The sequence below is a fragment of the Pseudochaenichthys georgianus genome, chromosome 21, assembly GCF_902827115.2.
Source record: "Pseudochaenichthys georgianus chromosome 21, fPseGeo1.2, whole genome shotgun sequence".
Classification (NCBI taxonomy): Eukaryota; Metazoa; Chordata; class Actinopteri; order Perciformes; family Channichthyidae; genus Pseudochaenichthys; species Pseudochaenichthys georgianus.
The window spans coordinates 13,070,697-13,089,712 of NC_047523.1; the positions used below are offsets into that span (position 1 = coordinate 13,070,697).

At 38.1% G+C, this 19,016-nt stretch overlaps 2 protein-coding genes across 2 annotated transcripts in view; one reads left to right on the forward strand and one right to left on the reverse strand.

The window, feature by feature from the left end:
- Positions 1-1,011: 1,011 nt before the first annotated feature.
- On the reverse strand, positions 1,012-8,906 carry acmsd (aminocarboxymuconate semialdehyde decarboxylase). The gene is made up of 10 exons (XM_034110291.1): positions 8,720-8,906; positions 5,150-5,194; positions 3,761-3,857; positions 3,626-3,675; positions 3,114-3,350; positions 2,860-2,953; positions 2,158-2,253; positions 1,875-2,047; positions 1,395-1,493; positions 1,012-1,231 (listed from the first exon to the last, which is right to left on the reverse strand). Exons 1-10 carry the CDS (start codon positions 8,774-8,776, stop codon positions 1,169-1,171), a joined length of 1,011 nt encoding a protein of 336 aa, XP_033966182.1. The 5' UTR covers positions 8,777-8,906; the 3' UTR covers positions 1,012-1,168.
- Positions 8,907-11,424: 2,518 nt separating this feature from the next.
- The window catches only part of tmem163a (transmembrane protein 163a), a 105,430-nt gene continuing 97,838 nt past the window's right edge, over positions 11,425-19,016 (forward strand). Inside the window, exons 1-2 of the mRNA XM_034110247.2 lie at positions 11,425-11,928; positions 17,156-17,275. Of these exons, the coding sequence (XP_033966138.1) occupies positions 11,727-11,928; positions 17,156-17,275 (322 nt within the window). The 5' untranslated portion in view covers positions 11,425-11,726. The remainder of the gene's footprint in view (positions 11,929-17,155; positions 17,276-19,016) is intronic.

Below are 19,016 nucleotides of genomic sequence, written 5' to 3' on the forward strand. Positions count from 1 at the left end.
CAACAGTAACATTAAAATAGTTACTAAATCAGCCTACTATCACCTAAAGAACATATCTAGGATTAAAAGACTAATGTCACAGCAGGATTTGGAAAAACTTGTCCATGCTTTTATCTTCAGTAGACTGGACTACTGTAATGGTGTCTTTGCATGTCTCACTAAAAAATCTATTAGAAAGCTGCAGCTAATTCAAAACGCTGCTGCTCGAGTCCTCACTAACACTAAGAAAGTGGATCACATCACTCCTGTTCTGAAGTCTTTACACTGGCTTCCTGTGTGTCAAAGAATAGATTTCAAAATACTGCTGCTGGTTTATAATGCTTTGAATGGTTTAGGCCCAAAATACATTTCTGACCTCTTGCTAAATTATGAACCATCCAGATCTCTCAGGTCTTCAGGGACTGGTCAGCTTTCTGTCCCCAGAGTCAGAACTATACATGGAAAAGCAGCGTTTAGTTATTATGCTCCAAATATCTGGAACAAACTCCCAGAAAACTGCAGGTCCGCTGCAACTCTGACTACTTTTAAATCCAGACTAAAGACTTTTCTTTTTGCCGCTGCTTTTAATTGAACTATTCACATCTTAAACTGCACTGTAACTTTTATCCATGTATTTTTTCTTTTAATGTTTATTTTATTATCTTTTCTTTTTAATGACTGATTTTAAATGCCATTTTCTTAATGTCTTTCGTTTTTTGTAAAGCACTTTGAATTGCCTTGTGTTGAAAGGTGCTATATAAATAAACTTGCCTTGCCTTTTGTGATAGACCTATCTTCACCTATCTTCACTTGTTCTGTAATCGCTCTATCAAACAATTAAAAATAAAAACAAAGTTATAATGGATTGACTGCAAGGTTCCCTTAAATGTGTGGTAAGAGTTCTCTGTACTTTGGTGTCAGGGGCAGGAAGTATTCTCTATGGAACATTGTTAAATGGGTTAAGCATAAGATGGCACGTAAGAATAAAGTGATAAATATAATAAAGGCAAACATTTAATGCAATTCACACACTGAAATTACTTTATTATATGAAATAACAACACACTTGTTAATAGCCTATAACTAATATACAAGCTAATCCAAATCATTATCTTATTCATGCAAATATGAAAGTTTGAATAAAGACTTTGCACTATTTCACACAATGTAGCACTATGTGATTTTCATGTCACACAAACTTCTCTCTTTTCAGGCCCAAAAATTCCAATGCATTTCCTGCAAGCAATTTATCCTGTAAAGCAAAAGAGTACAAGCCATGTTAATTACTAGATTAGACACGCAGTTCTTATAATATTTTTTTAATGAATTATTTTGTTTTACTTTGCACTGCTGCTGATTAGACTTTTCTACCTGTCAATGTAATATAAAGTGAATTCATGACAGCATATTCTCACCTTTAGTTTGTCATCGAATTCGTCCATTGACTCAATCAGTGTTCCAGGCTGCAGCTCGCCCAGTGGGAATGGATAATCTGTTCCAAGCATCACTTTATCCTGAACGAGTAATACATGCATGTTAACTTGTAGAACTACTCAAGAGTTGTACATAAGCAGACATAAACATCCAGAGTATCTCTATCTATCAGATGAAAGGTAGAAATAATTATGTTATAGCTACAGTAGAACCATTCTAAGGCATCAGAGTGCTTCAACACATCAATAGAGCTACAACAACTACTTTAATGAGCCTGTGTATACTGTTTGTGTAACCAAGGTTAATGTTGTTTCACATAAATAATACTTAGAACTTCCCACGCACACTGCACACTTAAAACCAGCAACACTCCTTCAGTGTTTTCTCAATGCATGAGCCCTGTATCAAGACCATTAAGACAGGGTTTGTGTGCATTTAATGAATGACAAGTACAAGCTCACTTTTCCGATAACGTCAATGAGGAGCTTCAGGGCGATTGGATCGTGAACTAGGGAGTCGGTGTAGAAAGAACCAAGGTACTTTCGTGGACTGATGTCGTTGTCAACGGCACAAAGATCCGGGCGGACTTTGTGGCCATGTTCAATTCTGCCAATGGTGAATGGGAAAGAGCCACCTGTAAGCAAATGAACATAAGCGATAGAAGTCAAGCAACAACATCTGAGCTTGAAGAATATGTTTAAGTTGACACTACATGTACTTTTTTCAGCAACATTTGGTATCTACCTCCATGTGCAAAGCAGACCTTCAGTTTTGGAAATGTCTCAAAGACGCCTCCGAATATCATTGAACATATAGCCATGGTTGTCTCTGACGGCATGCCTTTGGGGTGGAAAAGAAAAGAAAATGTTCTTTACTTAGAGGTCTTGGTGTTATTAAACAATAATTTGATAGGATAATACACTTAGTGGAAGAAGGAAAAGCAAAAAGAAGAGCATTATTGGTCTCAGTTGGAAACAATGTCAGTGCATTAATAAATGTTACGTTTATTGGCCATTGCTGAGTATTCGATAATCTACAGTCCAAACCAAATCCTATTTTATCATGTGTTAAAAACGTTTTATTGGCAATTACTTTCTTCGAGTCTTGTAGCTTATCCATTTTGGTATGACCCTGGCCAAGATCCCAGGATCGTATTTCAGGAGGAAAAATTGAATTGGATTCGATCTATTAGCCGTTCAAATCACATATTTTATTGAGGTTTATTGAGTGTTGAGTTAAATCCAGTATTTTACACATGAATTACACTTCCTTTGTTATTCAAAATGTTTGATGTTGGCACTCATAATGCCGTTTTTAATGTTTGACTGGTGCTTACCAATACAAATGCTGCTAAAAGTTTGCTCTTTGGAAAACTGTGTTTTTTATCTTGTATTGGCTAGACCAGGAGATATTCAATAGCTCTTGTTCCTACTCGTTCTCCCTCACCCACCAGCCAGGGCAGCCAATACTTAGCCATCCTCCCATCTGTCTGCATGTCCCATGGGTGGACAAATAAGGAGCAGCCCAGCTCCTCAGCTTCCTGCACGGAAGACAAACCACAAGATCAATATTTCAATTTTTGATCCTCAAATACAAAGGATTTCCATGCACTTCAGTTTGAAATTAGTCAACACAATGTAAACATAGGGGAACTAACGATGTAATTATACAAGCATGGTCTGCCATGTTCAATGTCTCACAGCATAGAAAGGATAGAGTTCAGTGGCGTTGAGATCCCAGTTGTTGATATGTGAGCCAATCTGGACCCCAGGGAAGCCCAGCTCCTTCACGCAACGCCTCATCTCCAGAACCGCCAAGTCAGGGGCTTGCATTGGCAGAGTGCCCAGGCCCACGAACCTGGTGGGGTGGCTGCGTACTGTCTGGGCCAAGTCGTCATTTAGAAGGACACAGAGATCCAGTGTGTCATGAGGTTTGGCCTGTAATCCGCAAATAAGACTTTAAGTTAAATAAGATATTTCATTTGAAAGCTGGAGGTGCATTGTTCAAATGTATGCTTCTGTGACTGAAAAAGAGTTAAGAAGCTTTGCGCACTCGTATAAAAGCCTAGAATTTGATTTGCTCCTTGTTTGAACAGCAATGCATAACTACAGCTCACAGTTACTTGGGGAACAGCAAACAGTACTATGATTTAGTTCTTTACCAAAATAAACAGACATAAAACACAGTTGCTGCATTGTTTTTGTGTGCTTACCCAGTAGCTGAACATCACAGGGACAGTAGAAAGGGCTTGGACTGAGACACCTGAAGGGGTCAGAAACAGAAGCAAATCTAGGCATCATAAATATAAATTGTCGTCAAGTATTTCACGTCTTAAAAATATATATACCATGTTCATCCATGTCCCTTATGCGTGCGTCTGCATCCCAGCAGTTCTCTTGAATCACCCTGAACAGCTTCCCATCCTTCATCATGTCCGCTTCACCCTGAAACACGACATAATCAGCAGTCATATCCATGGATGAAGAAATAATACTTTAGTATATTCATAGAATATCCATATTTTTACTTACAGTATGTAACTTTTACTCGAGTAAAAATGCTAGTGTTTGCATTAATATTCTAGTACTAAAACTAAAACTCATTGTGCAGCATGGCCATTTTGGGAATAATACATTGTTTTAACTAGAAACCCATTATTGTGTTCCCTTTATTAATGTATTCATTAAAGGTGGAGCTTACTTATAATTTATATTTCCAGTTGATTTTCACAGAAGAAAAAGTGTATCTTATCCAATATAGTACATCCCAATTCTTCAGTTTATCTATATTTTGTATTAAATATTATAAACTCTTCAATATAACGAATGTCAAATAAACTAAAATGTACAACATATGCTAACAAATTGTAGTGGTGTAGAAGTTTAAGGTAGCTTAACATGCAAATATTCAAGCCAAAGGATCCTCAAAATTGTACTTATACTTATTATACTTATACCATCTTTTTACAGAGGAAAATTAGGGACAAATGTAAAAATATATATTTATGTTCTTCAGACTGTTTTGGTATATGTTCCCTGCGCCTTTTCCCTCTAGTGGCCAGGTGTTCTGAATTGATGTAACGATGTGCTTGACGAGGTGCTGGTAAGGAGGTGCTTCAAAGCTCCAGTGCCAGCTTCAGAAGTTATTATATAATAACTTATATTATAAGTATTTATATGACTATAATTAAAAGATTGTCGTTATTAGAGTCACCCTTGCAGATGTATTCTTCTTGGTTATTTTACTTAATTAAATATCAATGTTCAAACTCTTTAGACTACGTGAGATTTGAGACATCTATATCCAACCACATGATGGCGATGCAGTGCTGTTTCATGGTAGATAAGAGATGCAATCTTTCATCGACAACAGACGACATTTATATGTAAAGGGGTGCACTAATTAACTGTAGATATACAAACAACATCTGCACAGTGTTTTCTTCCCCTATTGTTGGCTGTGATTAAACACCTTGGCACTGATGCCAAACCAAAGTCCTATGTAAAAGTTGCAGGCTGCTCGGTGTTTTGCTGTGTCGTGGTCCTGTTTGAAGTGATACAGTGGCACTGTGCTGACGCGTGCAGCTGCTCAGAGGCGGGCTGAAAGGTCCTCAGGGTCGGGGGGCTGTGGCGCAGCCGGGAGACACCTGCTGTGTCCCCGGCATTGTATGCAGTACAATTGCATCATAGTTCCTGCACCCTGTCAGTACATGCAAACAAAAGACAAAGTGACTCACCTTGCAGTGATGGTGAAGCTGCACAAATCCACCATATCCATACCTCTGAAACAAAGGGAAAATAATGATTATGCATTATTAGACACTACAAGTGAATAAGGTTTAAAAATGTAACTAATGTAATATGAATATGTGCTAATCTGCATAAATATATGCACAGATTTTTCCAATGTACAGAAATCTCAACCTTGGAAAAAAAATCCAGATTAAAATGTCTTGTTTTATATTGTTACACATTAATCAAATGTTTTAGGGAGGGGGTTTGTATATGTCAACAGCCATTACAAAAATATTTGTATATTGTTTGGTAGATCTACATGTGTGCTCTAAATGAGGCTGTGAGTTATGTATTCATAAACCCGTGTACAAACCGCCATCATTTAGAAAGGAAGGTAACTGGAAAGTATAGTGTATAAGGGCAAGTGAACATTTCTGGCACAAAGTATCATGAACTGCCTTTAAAAGATATTTATTCAAATAATGAATTTATTGATTTGAAATTCCAAACATTTTGCAAGATACTACATGAATAGAGTCAAATATGTCACTTGTATGAAACATCCCCGGGTGATTACCTTCACCAAGACAGAAACATCCCAATAGTTTTTTGGGAAAAAAAGTTGTCTGAAGTGTTATGCCTAAATACACAAATGCCGATATCTAATGCTCAGACACAAATATACAGACAAATTGACAAAGCGTAATAAATGGAACACCTTCATGTTCATTTGAGGTGTTTTCTTCTCTATTTAGTCTAAAAGGAGACAACAATCTCAAAATGTAATAGTATCTCTCCCTAATAATGTTGGGGCTGAAAACCACATTAGTCGATGCATTAGATTACAGATATTGTGTTTTCAGATAGATAGATAGATAGATAGATAGATAGATAGATAGATAGATATAGATAGATAGATAGATAGATAGATAGATAGATAGATAGATAGATAGATAGATAGAAGATATAATGTCTGTATATAAAGCCCCAGCGGATCCTTCAGTTGGAAAGCCTCCATTGATTGAGTTATCCCATCTGCGAGAGTTCGATCTTCATCCAGACTATCTTCTTCAACAGCGCAGATAACTCACAGTGAGTGCCATCTGAGGCTGTTGTCTCTTGAATATGAAGCCGCAAATGATCGACTTGAGCAAAACAGCCATAAAGCCCAATCTCATATCTGCACGGATCTGCAGTAATGTGGACTTTGTTGCTGCCAGAGAGAAGCCTCGGCTATTCAAAATGAGAGATGGCTTTCAATCCGTCTTCAAGTAGTTTTTTGTTGACTTTTAATGTAATTCCTGAATGCCAGTTCACAGTGAAGAGGATAGTGAGTTAACACTAATGTGCTGTTTGAGATCCTGAGTAACCATGCCATCTTTAAAGGTCTCCTATCATGCAAAAGGCACTCTTTTATGTCTTTTGTACATAAATATGTGTCCCCGGTGTGTCAAGGAACTCACAAAGTGTCAGAAAACAAAACCCTCTCTCTTTTCCTCCGTACCCAAATCTCTAAAAACGGGGGTACAACGGAGCTGATCCAGATTTGCGTCTGATATGACGTAATATCGGAAATGTGGACCCAAGGCACTATCAGAAACGTCGCTATCAGAAACAATGCGCGATGGGTTTTGGACGTAATATGGTCTTTGTTCACATTTGCATGCATCGCTAATACTCAGAGCTAACCTGTACTGGAGAGAGTGGGTGTTTCTCAATCGCGAGTAAAGCTGCTGCAGAGCTACTATTACAAAGTGCCGACAAAGTACTGTTCCAATCTCCAGCATACTTGGAAATCTACCGAGCCCGGCGTACTTCGTTAGGAGAAATGTTGAGGCTGCACATGTAGACTCCGCGGTCTTAAAATCCCCACAATGCTTTGCGCACGGACCAATTTCCCAAAATCTGTGGCGGAAAATGTAAGGCAGGGCCTCTCATATGACGCACACCTGCACACTTGCTAGCCTGTTCCACTCTTTGTTTTCCAAATGCCAGGAAGTATTCTTGCCTCGCTTCTGAAGCAAGATGCTCGGTAGACATGTGCTATACCAAGCAAGCGTACTCGCGATTGAGAAACACCCCGAATGTGTAAAAAAGCAGGAAATACAAAAAGGAACTCACCTTGTGGTAAACCCGCAAAAGAAAAAGCATTTGAGCTCCATACTGTTTCAGAAATAATCCGTGATGTGGTTTTTTGAACACGGTATGGCATTTAATCATGGCAGCATTTAGCTGTATCTCTGTACAATTCTGAGCAGGCTCAAGCTCCCCCTCCTCTTTCTTTTTTTTTTCAAGCTAAAGACCCCGAACCTGCAGTTCTCTAACAGGGCTGAAATAGAGCGATATGAGGGATGTCTAAAAATGCATGATTTGTTTGGTATTTTGAGCAAAACACAGACATGTTTTTTATATATTTTTATATATCTGAGACCCATCATATATGCCTAAAAATAGCATGATAGGAGACCTTTAAAGGGGCCCTATTATTCTAAATGTCAGGTTCATAGTTCTATTTAGTGCTTCTACTTTGACATGTCTCCATGCTTTAATGTTCAAACAGCTCTTTATTTTTCTCATACTGCAGCACCTCTGTTCACCCTCTGCCTGAAACCAGAGCCCAGTCTGCTCTGATTGGTTGGCTGGCTGGCTCTGTTGTGAGATATGTCCCACCCATTAGCCTATCACGTGCAATGTGTTTTAGAGCGCTTGCCAATTGTAGCGCAAGAGTTACAAAATGATGTAATTGTGTTACCAAAGTAAACAAGTAAAAGGAGTCCAATGGAGGCGTTTCAACTTTATCATTTGTGACTTAAAGAGATGTATGTTGACTGCTTGATCTAAGGAAATGTTAGTTTAAAGAAAATTATCTATACTTCTGTTTCAGATGGTCTCGGTGACCCCAAAGTAAAATAGTGGTTAAATACGAAGGATATGCTTTAGTTTTTAAGGCAGAAATATCCCTTCCTAATCTTAAACAATTATATTTCAGTCTATTGATATTATTGTTAGACCTCTCTGGTGTCAATACTGATAAGTCAAATAAGCAATGTCACTATTTAGATTTACCGTAAAAGTATTTGGCTGTGAATTACTATGGAAAGGATATATACATATTTTTTTTAAGTAGGATATATTATTCACATTTAGAAAAACATTAACATGTACAAACAGGCATCCTTTATTATACATTTACATAATACTGTAAAAGAAAGAAAGAAATAAGGGTTGGGGTGAATGCACCAGTGTGCAGGATATGTCTTCTGTCCAGCACTAAGCATGGGAAATCATTAGCCAAAGCCAGAGGCCTCCATAGTAACAAAGACATAAGAGCAGACACAGATAACAGATACTGTAGGACAGGCAAGAGCAAGGCCAATCACCACCTATTGATTACATTTGAACCATCCATAGAGAACACTGATTTATGGAGTGATCTGTTAAACTCCCTGCTGATACTCCAAATGGAGAAACAAGTCTGTACATTTGACTTTACTGCTTTTGAATTGCATTGAAGCTCTGCCCGCTGCGGAACTGATACAAAGATGTGAACTACATGATCTTTCAGTGCCTACCTGCTTCAAATCCGGCCACTCCTTTGGTAAAATATGATTATGAATATCAATCTTCATCTTCTGGGAAAAGTGGAGGTCTGCTGCCAAAGATTTCCTGCAGTAACTGATAGCGAATCCAGCAAATTAGCTTTCCACCCTCAGACAGAAACCAATGACCGGCAGGTGAATGGCTGCTGCTGGGACACCCTGGTCATTTATTACCTAGTCTGTAAAACAAGCAGAAAGTAATCAGTAGTCAGTGAAGGCTGTTTAACATTGTAAATAGTTGACATACTGAACAAATACTTGCATACCTTAACAAAATTAATGGGTGAAGCTCTTGAACACACTACCTGAAAATAGTAGAGAGGCAAAAACATTTTTTCAACTTCGGCTAAAAAACATATTGTTTTAGGTTAGTTTTTATTAGGTGACATCCCTCTTTAATTTTAAGTATGAAACTGTCCTACCGGTGGTAGAAGATCTAAAATTCCCCGGGCGCCGTTCAAAATGGCAGCACACTGCTCCTAACACTAGGATGGGTCAAATGCAGAGAAACAATGTCCCCATGGGGATTAATAAAGTATATCTTATCTTATCTTATCTTATTGAAAATAACCAATTTCTTTTAATTCTCCATTACAATATTTAACTATGCTGTTACACTGACAAATGTCAGAGCATTTTGGTGTTGTATTTTGTTAAGGTAGAGCACATATAGATGTTTGTAAAGTAATGTATAATATCACATAACAATATCATGATTTTCTATATGTTAAAAATAACTATGGGTATTAAATTAAAGTTGAGTCAAAAATGTACAACACTTGGTACTTGCGTGGCACAATTATGTCAAAAAATATAATGGTACTTGAGTAAATGTACTCAATTCCACAAAGCGTAATGCTTGACATGGGCACAGCATGTTAAAATGTCCCCCCCCCCCCAGGATAGAAACCATTTAAGGGTAACAATGATGTTCGTACATTATCATTATGCCTTTTGACTATAGGCTGTTTGTTATTGACTGTAGAGCAAATCAATCTCATTCATATTTTACGGAAATGATTTGTATCCTGAGTTCACATCCTCACCTTCTCATAATTGCGGGGTTTGGTGCCACCTGTTGGTCAGTAGTTGTTACTTATTGTTCATCCTGACAGCTTGCAGGCAGGTGAGAACATAATTGATTTGCATGCTGACAATTGGATTTACCATGGGTCAATGCATTGATTCTCGGATTAGAGAGCAAAACCACTGGCAGGTAAATAAACTAAACCACTTATCTCTAATTCCATTAACCCATGTGTTCCAGCAATTGAAATTTGGAATTTCCTTTTGGTGGGAGTGTTCTCTGGGATCTTCAAAAACGGTGAAACTGTTTTGTTGAAATTTGACTTTTTCCTCTGTACCATAATTAGAATTTGGGCGACTACTCTTTTTTTCTATATTTCTTTCTTTTTCAGGAAAAAATACTCATACGTATAGTATGACAAGAACATGGCTGTACCTCAGAAACCACAAGGAGCACTATAAAGTATTTTGTATCTAAGTAAATGTTTTCTAATCCTACTTAATAAGGTGTTTTTCATAAACATTATTTTAAGTTCTTGAATTCCTCACATAACACTGTATATTTTGCATATGTGGATACCTCTCTTGTAATATCTGCTCAGCTCTTCACTTTAAATCCCAATACTGCACACTTTGACTTTTGTCATGTTGTACTGTACGTAGATGTTTTGTATGTCTTTATTTTGTGTACATATTTGTCAATATATTTAATGTTATAACAGTATTTCTTTTTAAATAGTTTTCATAAAAGTTCAATTGTTGGTGCTTTTATAATTTATATTTTTGCTTTGTTGTGTATGCTCCACACACACAATGGTAGAATTTACTCAAAAACTGTAGTTTAGTACAATTTTGACTTTTGAGGTAGGGTAGGTAGGGTAGCCTACTTAAAGGTATAATTTACTTCAGAAACACTTTTTGTTATATTCCATGGAATGCTCTTAACATGACGATAGCAATGAATACATTAAGTGCTTTGACTATAAATACATAAACAAATGTCATCTGTGGAAGCCGGAGCGCTGTAAAAAGCACGACCAATCATCTGAGCCGGCCCGGCTAAAATAACTGGATGGCCTACCTGCCTGTCAGCCTTCCATCTGTGCACAAACTTATCTCGTGCCCTCATTGGTCATGTGCACGTTCGTGCGTCTTGGGTGAGGGGCTCTGTATTTTTCCCGGTTGTGTACTTTCAATTTCTAGCGCACTCAAGGTGGTTTCTCCATTCTTACCCACCCTACCTTTAACCTGAGTATTTAGATGTTCTGCTAATGTTGTACCTCTACTTCACTACATTTGGAAGACAATATCTTTAACTTTTACAACTTTACTTTACAGGTTTAGATAAATGAGATTAAATACATCTTATTATGAAATGGGCCATTATGTACAAATAGTTATTTCCCTGTTAACTAACAGTTAAAGTGTATTGTGATACCAAAACTCTTGTACTATTACTACTAAGTAAGATTTTGAATATGAGTTTTACTTGTATTTTCACAATGTTGCTTAGGTAAAAGAGCTGTACTTTTTTTTTACCACCAGAGTGGCCTGTATGAGAAATAGGTAGCGAGTTCTGAGAGGAGAGAAGGAGGAAAGGGGTGGAGAGAGATAAAAAAAAAACTTGCTGGCACCGCCTGCCATATCCACAGCCGATCTCAGCATTTATCGCATCGCCGCATCTAACCCTAAACTGTGTCTAACTGGCGGTTTCCACAGAGGCTGCACTTTGCAGGGTTCACTTTCCATAGAGAGGGAGTTGTCTCGCTGCTGATGCTGGGGAGAACAACCCTTTATCTCCCATCTCGAATCGCCATCCCACCCTCTGCGCAGCAGCTGAGTCTACACCGGGCTTTATTAGGACACGCTGGATGGCTTCTGCACTTACTCCGGCGTGAATCTCTTCCTCATCATCCTTTCTTTGAGTCTGCAAACAAAACGAACAGCAACAACAATGACGGACCCGGCCTCCCAGGACACCTACCCTGTCCCAGACCCGACTATTGTGGATCCCTTTACGGCTGCGATGCGGAACGGCCAGTGCGCCCAGGATGGCTTCACCAACAACCACCACCAGTTTACCAAGAGCCCCAGCCAGCCCGAGACGCTCCCCACGGGCCAGGAGATGAAAATCACAGACAGTGTGGAGGGAGAAGGTAACTTCATCCATTAATTGGATTTTTTTTAAAGTTATGGATGCATAGTTTATGAAGTGTTAAAGGGTAGCCTACCATAGGGAGATGGGAGGGGTATTTTTATCCATGTGAGGTATTTTTAGCCTGCTGTCTTTTAAATAATTTACAACAGTCCTAGATCAGAGTGAAGCGAAAGTTGAATTCAAAGCTCAACATATTGATACATTGAATCCAATCCCAAAAAGCTTTCCATTCTTTTTTGCATTTGTACTTGCCTCTGGGGAAAAGTCATGCACATTGGGGCTCAGCCAAAGCTATTCTGATACCAGTCACATGCATGCCAAACCCCTATGCTTGATGTGTATTTGTGTACTTTTCCACTAATTTAATCCCATTCATCTTCTAACATGAAGAAAGACCTCTGAAAAACATTCCACAGTTGATAATAACAGGGCCTCAGTTATAAGCTAATTGGTTTATGTATGCATTCAGTTATTATGGATCTGATTTCAATGGATATTTGAAATGTTAATTTAACTCAGTAGGTTTGATGCTAATATAATTAAGCAGACGTGGAGTCAATAAAACAAAGAAATGGTTATTGCATTTAGAATAGGTAGAGTTATTTTATTGGATGTATTTTATATCAACGGACAGTATCCACCTTGTGTCTAGCAAGAGATACATTCAGAATGAAGGATAAAAGAAGAAAGATGCATTGAACTGTTTGGATCGAATCCCCAACAACTTGAACCTATATTTCCCACTAAATCTGCTACTTTATTATAATAACTACTTTTTTTGTCATATTTTCCAAAACTGACACTAAATCCTTACTGTAAAAGCTTGAGACAGATAATATGTGAAATAATTCATGCTCCTCTGCCTCTCCACAGTGCATGAGAAGATGTTGAGCACATGCCTTCTGTCTGATCCCCCAGCCTGGGATCATGTGAGCAAAGGGATTTAACCATGCTGCCTCACTCCCTCAGTCACACATCAGACACACACCCACATGCTTGTTAGCCGGTCTCGCTAAAAGGCTTTTGAACAACAGTCATGTTTCTGTTTTTAAGTTTAAAACCCAGACACCACATTATCATTTTTTATTTGTAAAGGTTTCAAAGTAGCTCCATGTGCAGTTTAATTATCGGCCTTTTCTCAGCTAGATACATAAAAAGGTCATAATTTGTCTAGTACAGTCAATTATGATTTTGAACAAACCTTTTGGGAATATTCCATTTATGTAAGCTTTACTTGTGATCTGGCCATTTCTGTTCTGGAAACAATGGTTTCTCCAGAGTCACTCCTTATCAAGGAGTTATCAAAGCAGGTTATAAGATTTTTTCTTTTTTTAAATATGTCTTGCAATCAGTTAGCCTGTCACACAACCAATGGTTCTAACAAGCTACACACACACACACACACACACACACACACACACACACACACACACACACACACACACACACACACACACACACACACACACACACACACACACACACACACACACACACACACACACACACACACACACACACACACACACACACACACACACACACACACACACACACACACACACACACACACACACACACACACACACACACACACACACACACACACATACACACACACACACACACACACACATTCGCATTGTGACACTTTTTTGTGTGAGATTTCTTTAGAATTTCTATCATCAGAGTAATAAATTGTGGCCAGATAAAATGATTTCACACAGCTAGATGATGATGGTCAAGGGGTAAATGTGATTGTGCCCTAGGGATGTTGATAATCAAAGGTTTGTGTTGTATCTACTCCTCTTGTGACAACAACACTTGCATGTGTGAATACTGAATGCTCAAAATGAAAGCTGTGAGAAATATCCATATAACCATACATCTTACATCTTAAACCCTGCATTAAGGTTCATTACATATACAAAGGTATTGAAATATATCTGAAACAAATATATTTAATGGCTTTCTCTGCCTCCCATTTGACACATTTTGATAGCAATTTTAACAGATGCATTATCAAAACTTAAGTGGCCCCAGGCACATGCCTTTTAACCTTAGCACTTCGAGCTACCAAAAGTGAAAGATACATTACTCTTGTAATTAACTAATGTCAGTTGCAAAAGTACATTGCTTGGAGTGAAGTGTCTGGCTGTCCGTCAAAAGCAGTTGGCAGTGTTCAATGGTGGGAAGCTGGAGAGAGATGTCATCCTAGTAGCACCAACTCCTTGTGGACACTGTGTCTGCAACGTCTCCTTCTGTCTACACTCACACTAGACAAGCAGTGGGAGTAAGAATGGATATTTGCTGGGGGAACTTGCCATTCTAGAGACATGAAACAAAAACAAAAAAATACAGTTTTTTCTAATGAATTTAAGTATGAATGATACCCTTGCTGTACCATGATACCAATGTGAAATGGTAATTTGATCACATAAGATACAAGATCGCTTTAATAAAAGTTTGAGGACAAACCCACACAGAATCTTCGCCCGACTCGAACGTTCACGTTAGCTCAATGGAGTTTTATAGCATCTTCTTGCTCATATCTTTGGCTTTGTTCCCCTCAACTTTAGTGCATTGGTTCACTCTCATGGCTCCTACAGTGTCTTTCTTTTGCTGCTTTAAGCAAAGCAGATTGAAAAACACATTGTATACTAAGCAATGGCAGTTAACAGGGCTGTGTGCATGGGGATATTTCCATCCCAAAGAAATGCGAAGATAAAAAAGACAATCAAATAAATGTGTGGTACAGTGGTTGTCTCATGGTACATTTGTCAAAAGGGCCTTTTTCTAATTTGGGCTACACCATTTTTTTCTGGGGGGAACAAAGTGTAGAGATACAAAATGTACTTAAGTGCCCCAGCATCAAGCTTTTCTACAAGAAAAAGGATACTCATTGAAACCAAGGCTGATTTAAAAAAAAAAAAGGGAACTCAACAGATTTTACGCAGACAATAAAGGTCAATTGTCAAGTCATGATGACTCAGTGGTATTGGTATAACGTCCTCTGTGTGTCAGGAAGAGCTTTGTATAGTCTGAGAAAATATAATTTCACAGTAAAGTCTCTAAACAGAGAGCCTGCATAACAAACTGGATGTGTGTGGTATCAGAGATGCGTGCTTGTACCAGACAGGAAGGGCCAAACTAAAATATGCGGTTAATTGCATCACAGGACATGTAAAATATAATGTAGCATTTTAGGAGCTTGATATACACTAATTACTAAATGTCATAATATCTCTACCAGCTGCTTTTCCCCGCTATTATTTAATGTCTGTCTTTTGCTAAATGTATGAAAAGCCTAATACTAAAACACGGTAGCCCTCCTTTAACCTTCTATAACCCTGCAGAGGTGATGTGGCACATGAACATCTATTTACAATTACATATTCATTAGACAAATGACTCAGTTTTGTGTTACATTTACTACAGAAAGTGGAACCTTCAGCCATGGTCAATGAGATTTTAGAATTTTGGGTTTTAAAAAGAAGGTAGCATGTAAAAGGCAAAGTCCTACTTCCCGGAGGAAGTGTTTTTGCTCTCTCTTGAATAATTCCTCTCCCACTGCAATGACACCTCATCCGTGTTGAACCTTGTTGTGCAGTGCTTGATGACAACAGAATAGCTTCAGGCAGTTTGTCTGACTTCAGGCAATCACTTTTCTCACAGAAATAAATTGCATGTGGAATAATAATATAATGAGTATTCTTCTTAAGCCATTATATCTGTTTAGTCTCTTAGAAGGGAATTGTGCCTTAAACAGCTATTAAAGTTGGATATAAAAATTATATGGCATCATCATGGTAATTAAATATATATTTATATAAATAGAAATATATATGTGTATTCATTTTGTTTAACTCAATGGAAAAGAGTATAGAAAGTAAAACTTGACAAGCTGTCCCTGTTATCTGCATTATACTGAGGTTCCTCGGGTATTACACAACGTCACTCAGTGTAAATTGATGATGGTCTTGTGCTTTCCTGGAAGTTGTGGAGAATTATCTTACAGGAAAGATGCATGGAGGGTGGAAATTAAAACCCCATTCATGTTGAAGGCAGCAATGAATACACATTGATAAGTCTATTGGGGACTTGTAGTGGATTGGTTGTAGCTGCTACAACAACAATGCTTTTTTATGAGCAGTATTGTCATGAAGCATTAGCGGAGCCTGACCACTGATTTTCCATTGACTTACAACAACATCGTATTTTTTGGCGAGGGATACGCATCCCTCGCCAAAAAATACGATGTTGTTGTTGTTCCATGGAAACGGCATACGGTGAGATTTCAGATTTCACACTGACCTCCCTTTTGATTCGGAATACTTTTAATTATTTTTTACACACAACAGTAAATAGACTTTAGGACCGGATTTAATCAATCAATCCAACCGATTAAATCCCTTTTCTAAAAATGTACTTTGTACTACAAATGTACATTTATCGAATGCATTTGGTCACTTTTGTAATGTTTTTCAAATGTCATAACTTCCTAAGCTTAAAGACATCGTTGTATAAAATGTTGGACTGCATGAAAATGACTTGCGCGGACACAGCGCATGATGTAATTTGAGTCCAAGACCATAGCGGAACCTCGTGGACACTTGGACTCATAGTATGAATTACCCTTTTGCCGCATAATTTTGTCTGGCATATTATAGATAGAATGGGAGGGATGAAACCCTCTATAATGGTCACACATGCAGAGCACACAGCACACACAGTGACATTTGGCCTCTGCTTTTAACCCATCCTAGCACCAGGAGTCTAGTAAATGCTTTGTCTTTATATTCAGACGAAAAAAATACACCATTGTTGTGGAACTGTTCCAATAAAAAAGGGTGGAAATGACCCTATGGAAAAACATGGGTTGGTTGGCTGGATAGACACAGAACAGGACTTTCAGTCAGAAGACCGGTGTTAGTGTTCTTTGCGAAAACAAAATCCAACGTTCTCTTATTTAATTCACGTCCATAATATAATAACATAACAAACATTCTTATTTTATCCATACCAGTAGATTGTTCATTCAAAGTACTGATTTAAGTTTTATGAGAATCTTATTCCAATATAAGTTTTGGAAAAGGTCAAATGACCATTTATGCAACCTCTGATGCCTGATATGATATTGCAATAAAACATAAATGGCCATTACAAAAAACAAAGACAAAGAAAGAAAGAAAGAATTGTAACAGAGTTTGTGTTTTTTATTGCAGGTCTTCTCGAGAGCAGCATGCGGCTGAAGCCCCACGAAGCTCAGAGCTACAGGAAGAAGGCCCTCTGGGTCTCCTGGGTCTCCATCGTGGTCACGCTCATAATGGCTGTGGCAGCTTTCAGTAAGCAATCTAAAATACTCCTTTATATGTTTTCAACAGTGCTTGTTAACTGTGTTTACGCTATCCAGACTGACTGTTGCAGTTTACCTCTCACTTCCCTATTTAAGAGGATATTTTGTCATATAAACGTCTATCTAGGTACGGTGCAAATGTGTAGTTTACGAAACTCCTCTCTTACAATGTTTTTCCAAAAATGTGATTTTGCGCCTTGTTTCTTTCTGTAAAACAAAGAAGCAGTGTTGGTTTCTCAGTTATTTTGATGAAGCAATTCAATGCATTTTTTGACACAACAAGTTAACAGCAGAGACATTTCATGCCCAAAAAGTGTTTCTCGGAAATGTGTTGTTTGCCTCTGGGTGGAAGCTTTTATAATCATATATGAGCAATAACATAATGCAGACTAACAGTAAACATTACAATGAGCTGCCTTTGGTGCATTCCAATTATGTAGTTTCAGCCCCTTTTTAATAATGTGTTTACATTACATTACATGTTAGACGCTTTTATCCAAAGCGACTTACATACTCAATACTGTGGGCAATTCCCACAGGAGCAATTTAGGGTGAAGTGTCTCAGGGACACAACGACATGCTGACTGCAGTGGCGTTTGAACCTGTGACCCCCTGGTCCGAACACCAACGCACAACCCACTGCACCACACACCTCCATATTTCAATGATGATCCAACATTTCCTGCTTTAAAAAGTAATGGATCGATACGTAAACATTTTCCTTTTTCTATCATGAAAAACGTTGTACTGTGAAGGATTCCCATTCTCTAGTGGTTTTTCAAACTGCACATGATAAACAGTTACCCTTAGGATGTTGGGAAATTATGTTGAAACAATTTCCACACACAGTTTGTTGTCTTATGATGTGTAAAGGATGTCCAAGTTGTGCTGCATTGTGGTGAGTGCAACACGCAATGTTGCTTCGTCATCCTGGCTCGTAGTTTTTTTCAAGTCACCATGTGTCCATTCAAACTTTTCCTTGTGATGATGACTAAGCACAAACTTTATTTTTTAAGCAAAGCAGCTGAATGGATTCACTTGGAAATGAAGGCAGGGACTTATCCATAAAATATAATGTTGCTAACCATAAAGAAAAACAGATTTTAGTTAGCCATAAATATATATGTAATCTTCAGTTTAGTTTATCTATTTGGAAACACGTGATTTAAAATGTAAGTATGAATGACATTTTTATTTAGAGCTGCTCTAATAAATATGTCCACATTAATATGTCATGCAACATGACTATTGTATGTTAAATGTTGGCACACAACCCCAGACAGTATAATAATTAAAAGTTCGTTAGCTTAAAGGAATTTTATAGCATCTTTTAGCTTGTTGTTTTGGCTTTGCTCCCAACTGTAATTTCTATCATGGTTTTGTTATTTTGCAGCTTCAAGCAAAACATATCTAAAACACACTGTAGGCCAGTGGTTCTCAAGCTTTTTCTGTCAGGCCCCCCCTTTGGAGAAAAAAAAAGTCGGGCCCCCCCAACACAAGTCAGGCTCAGTGGCGGCGCCAGAGATTTATTTTGAGGGTGCTGTGGGGTAGTTTGACGTTTCAGAGGATGCTCAAACATTAAGGGTTTCCCATTAATGTACCGGTCGCTACAGTGGAATTTTCTACTGCAACAATCTCCACGCGCATATACACAGTGTACCTGCGACTGTTTTAATGAAGGCTCGATAATCAGCTCACGGCATATCAATCAATCAATCAATCAATCAATC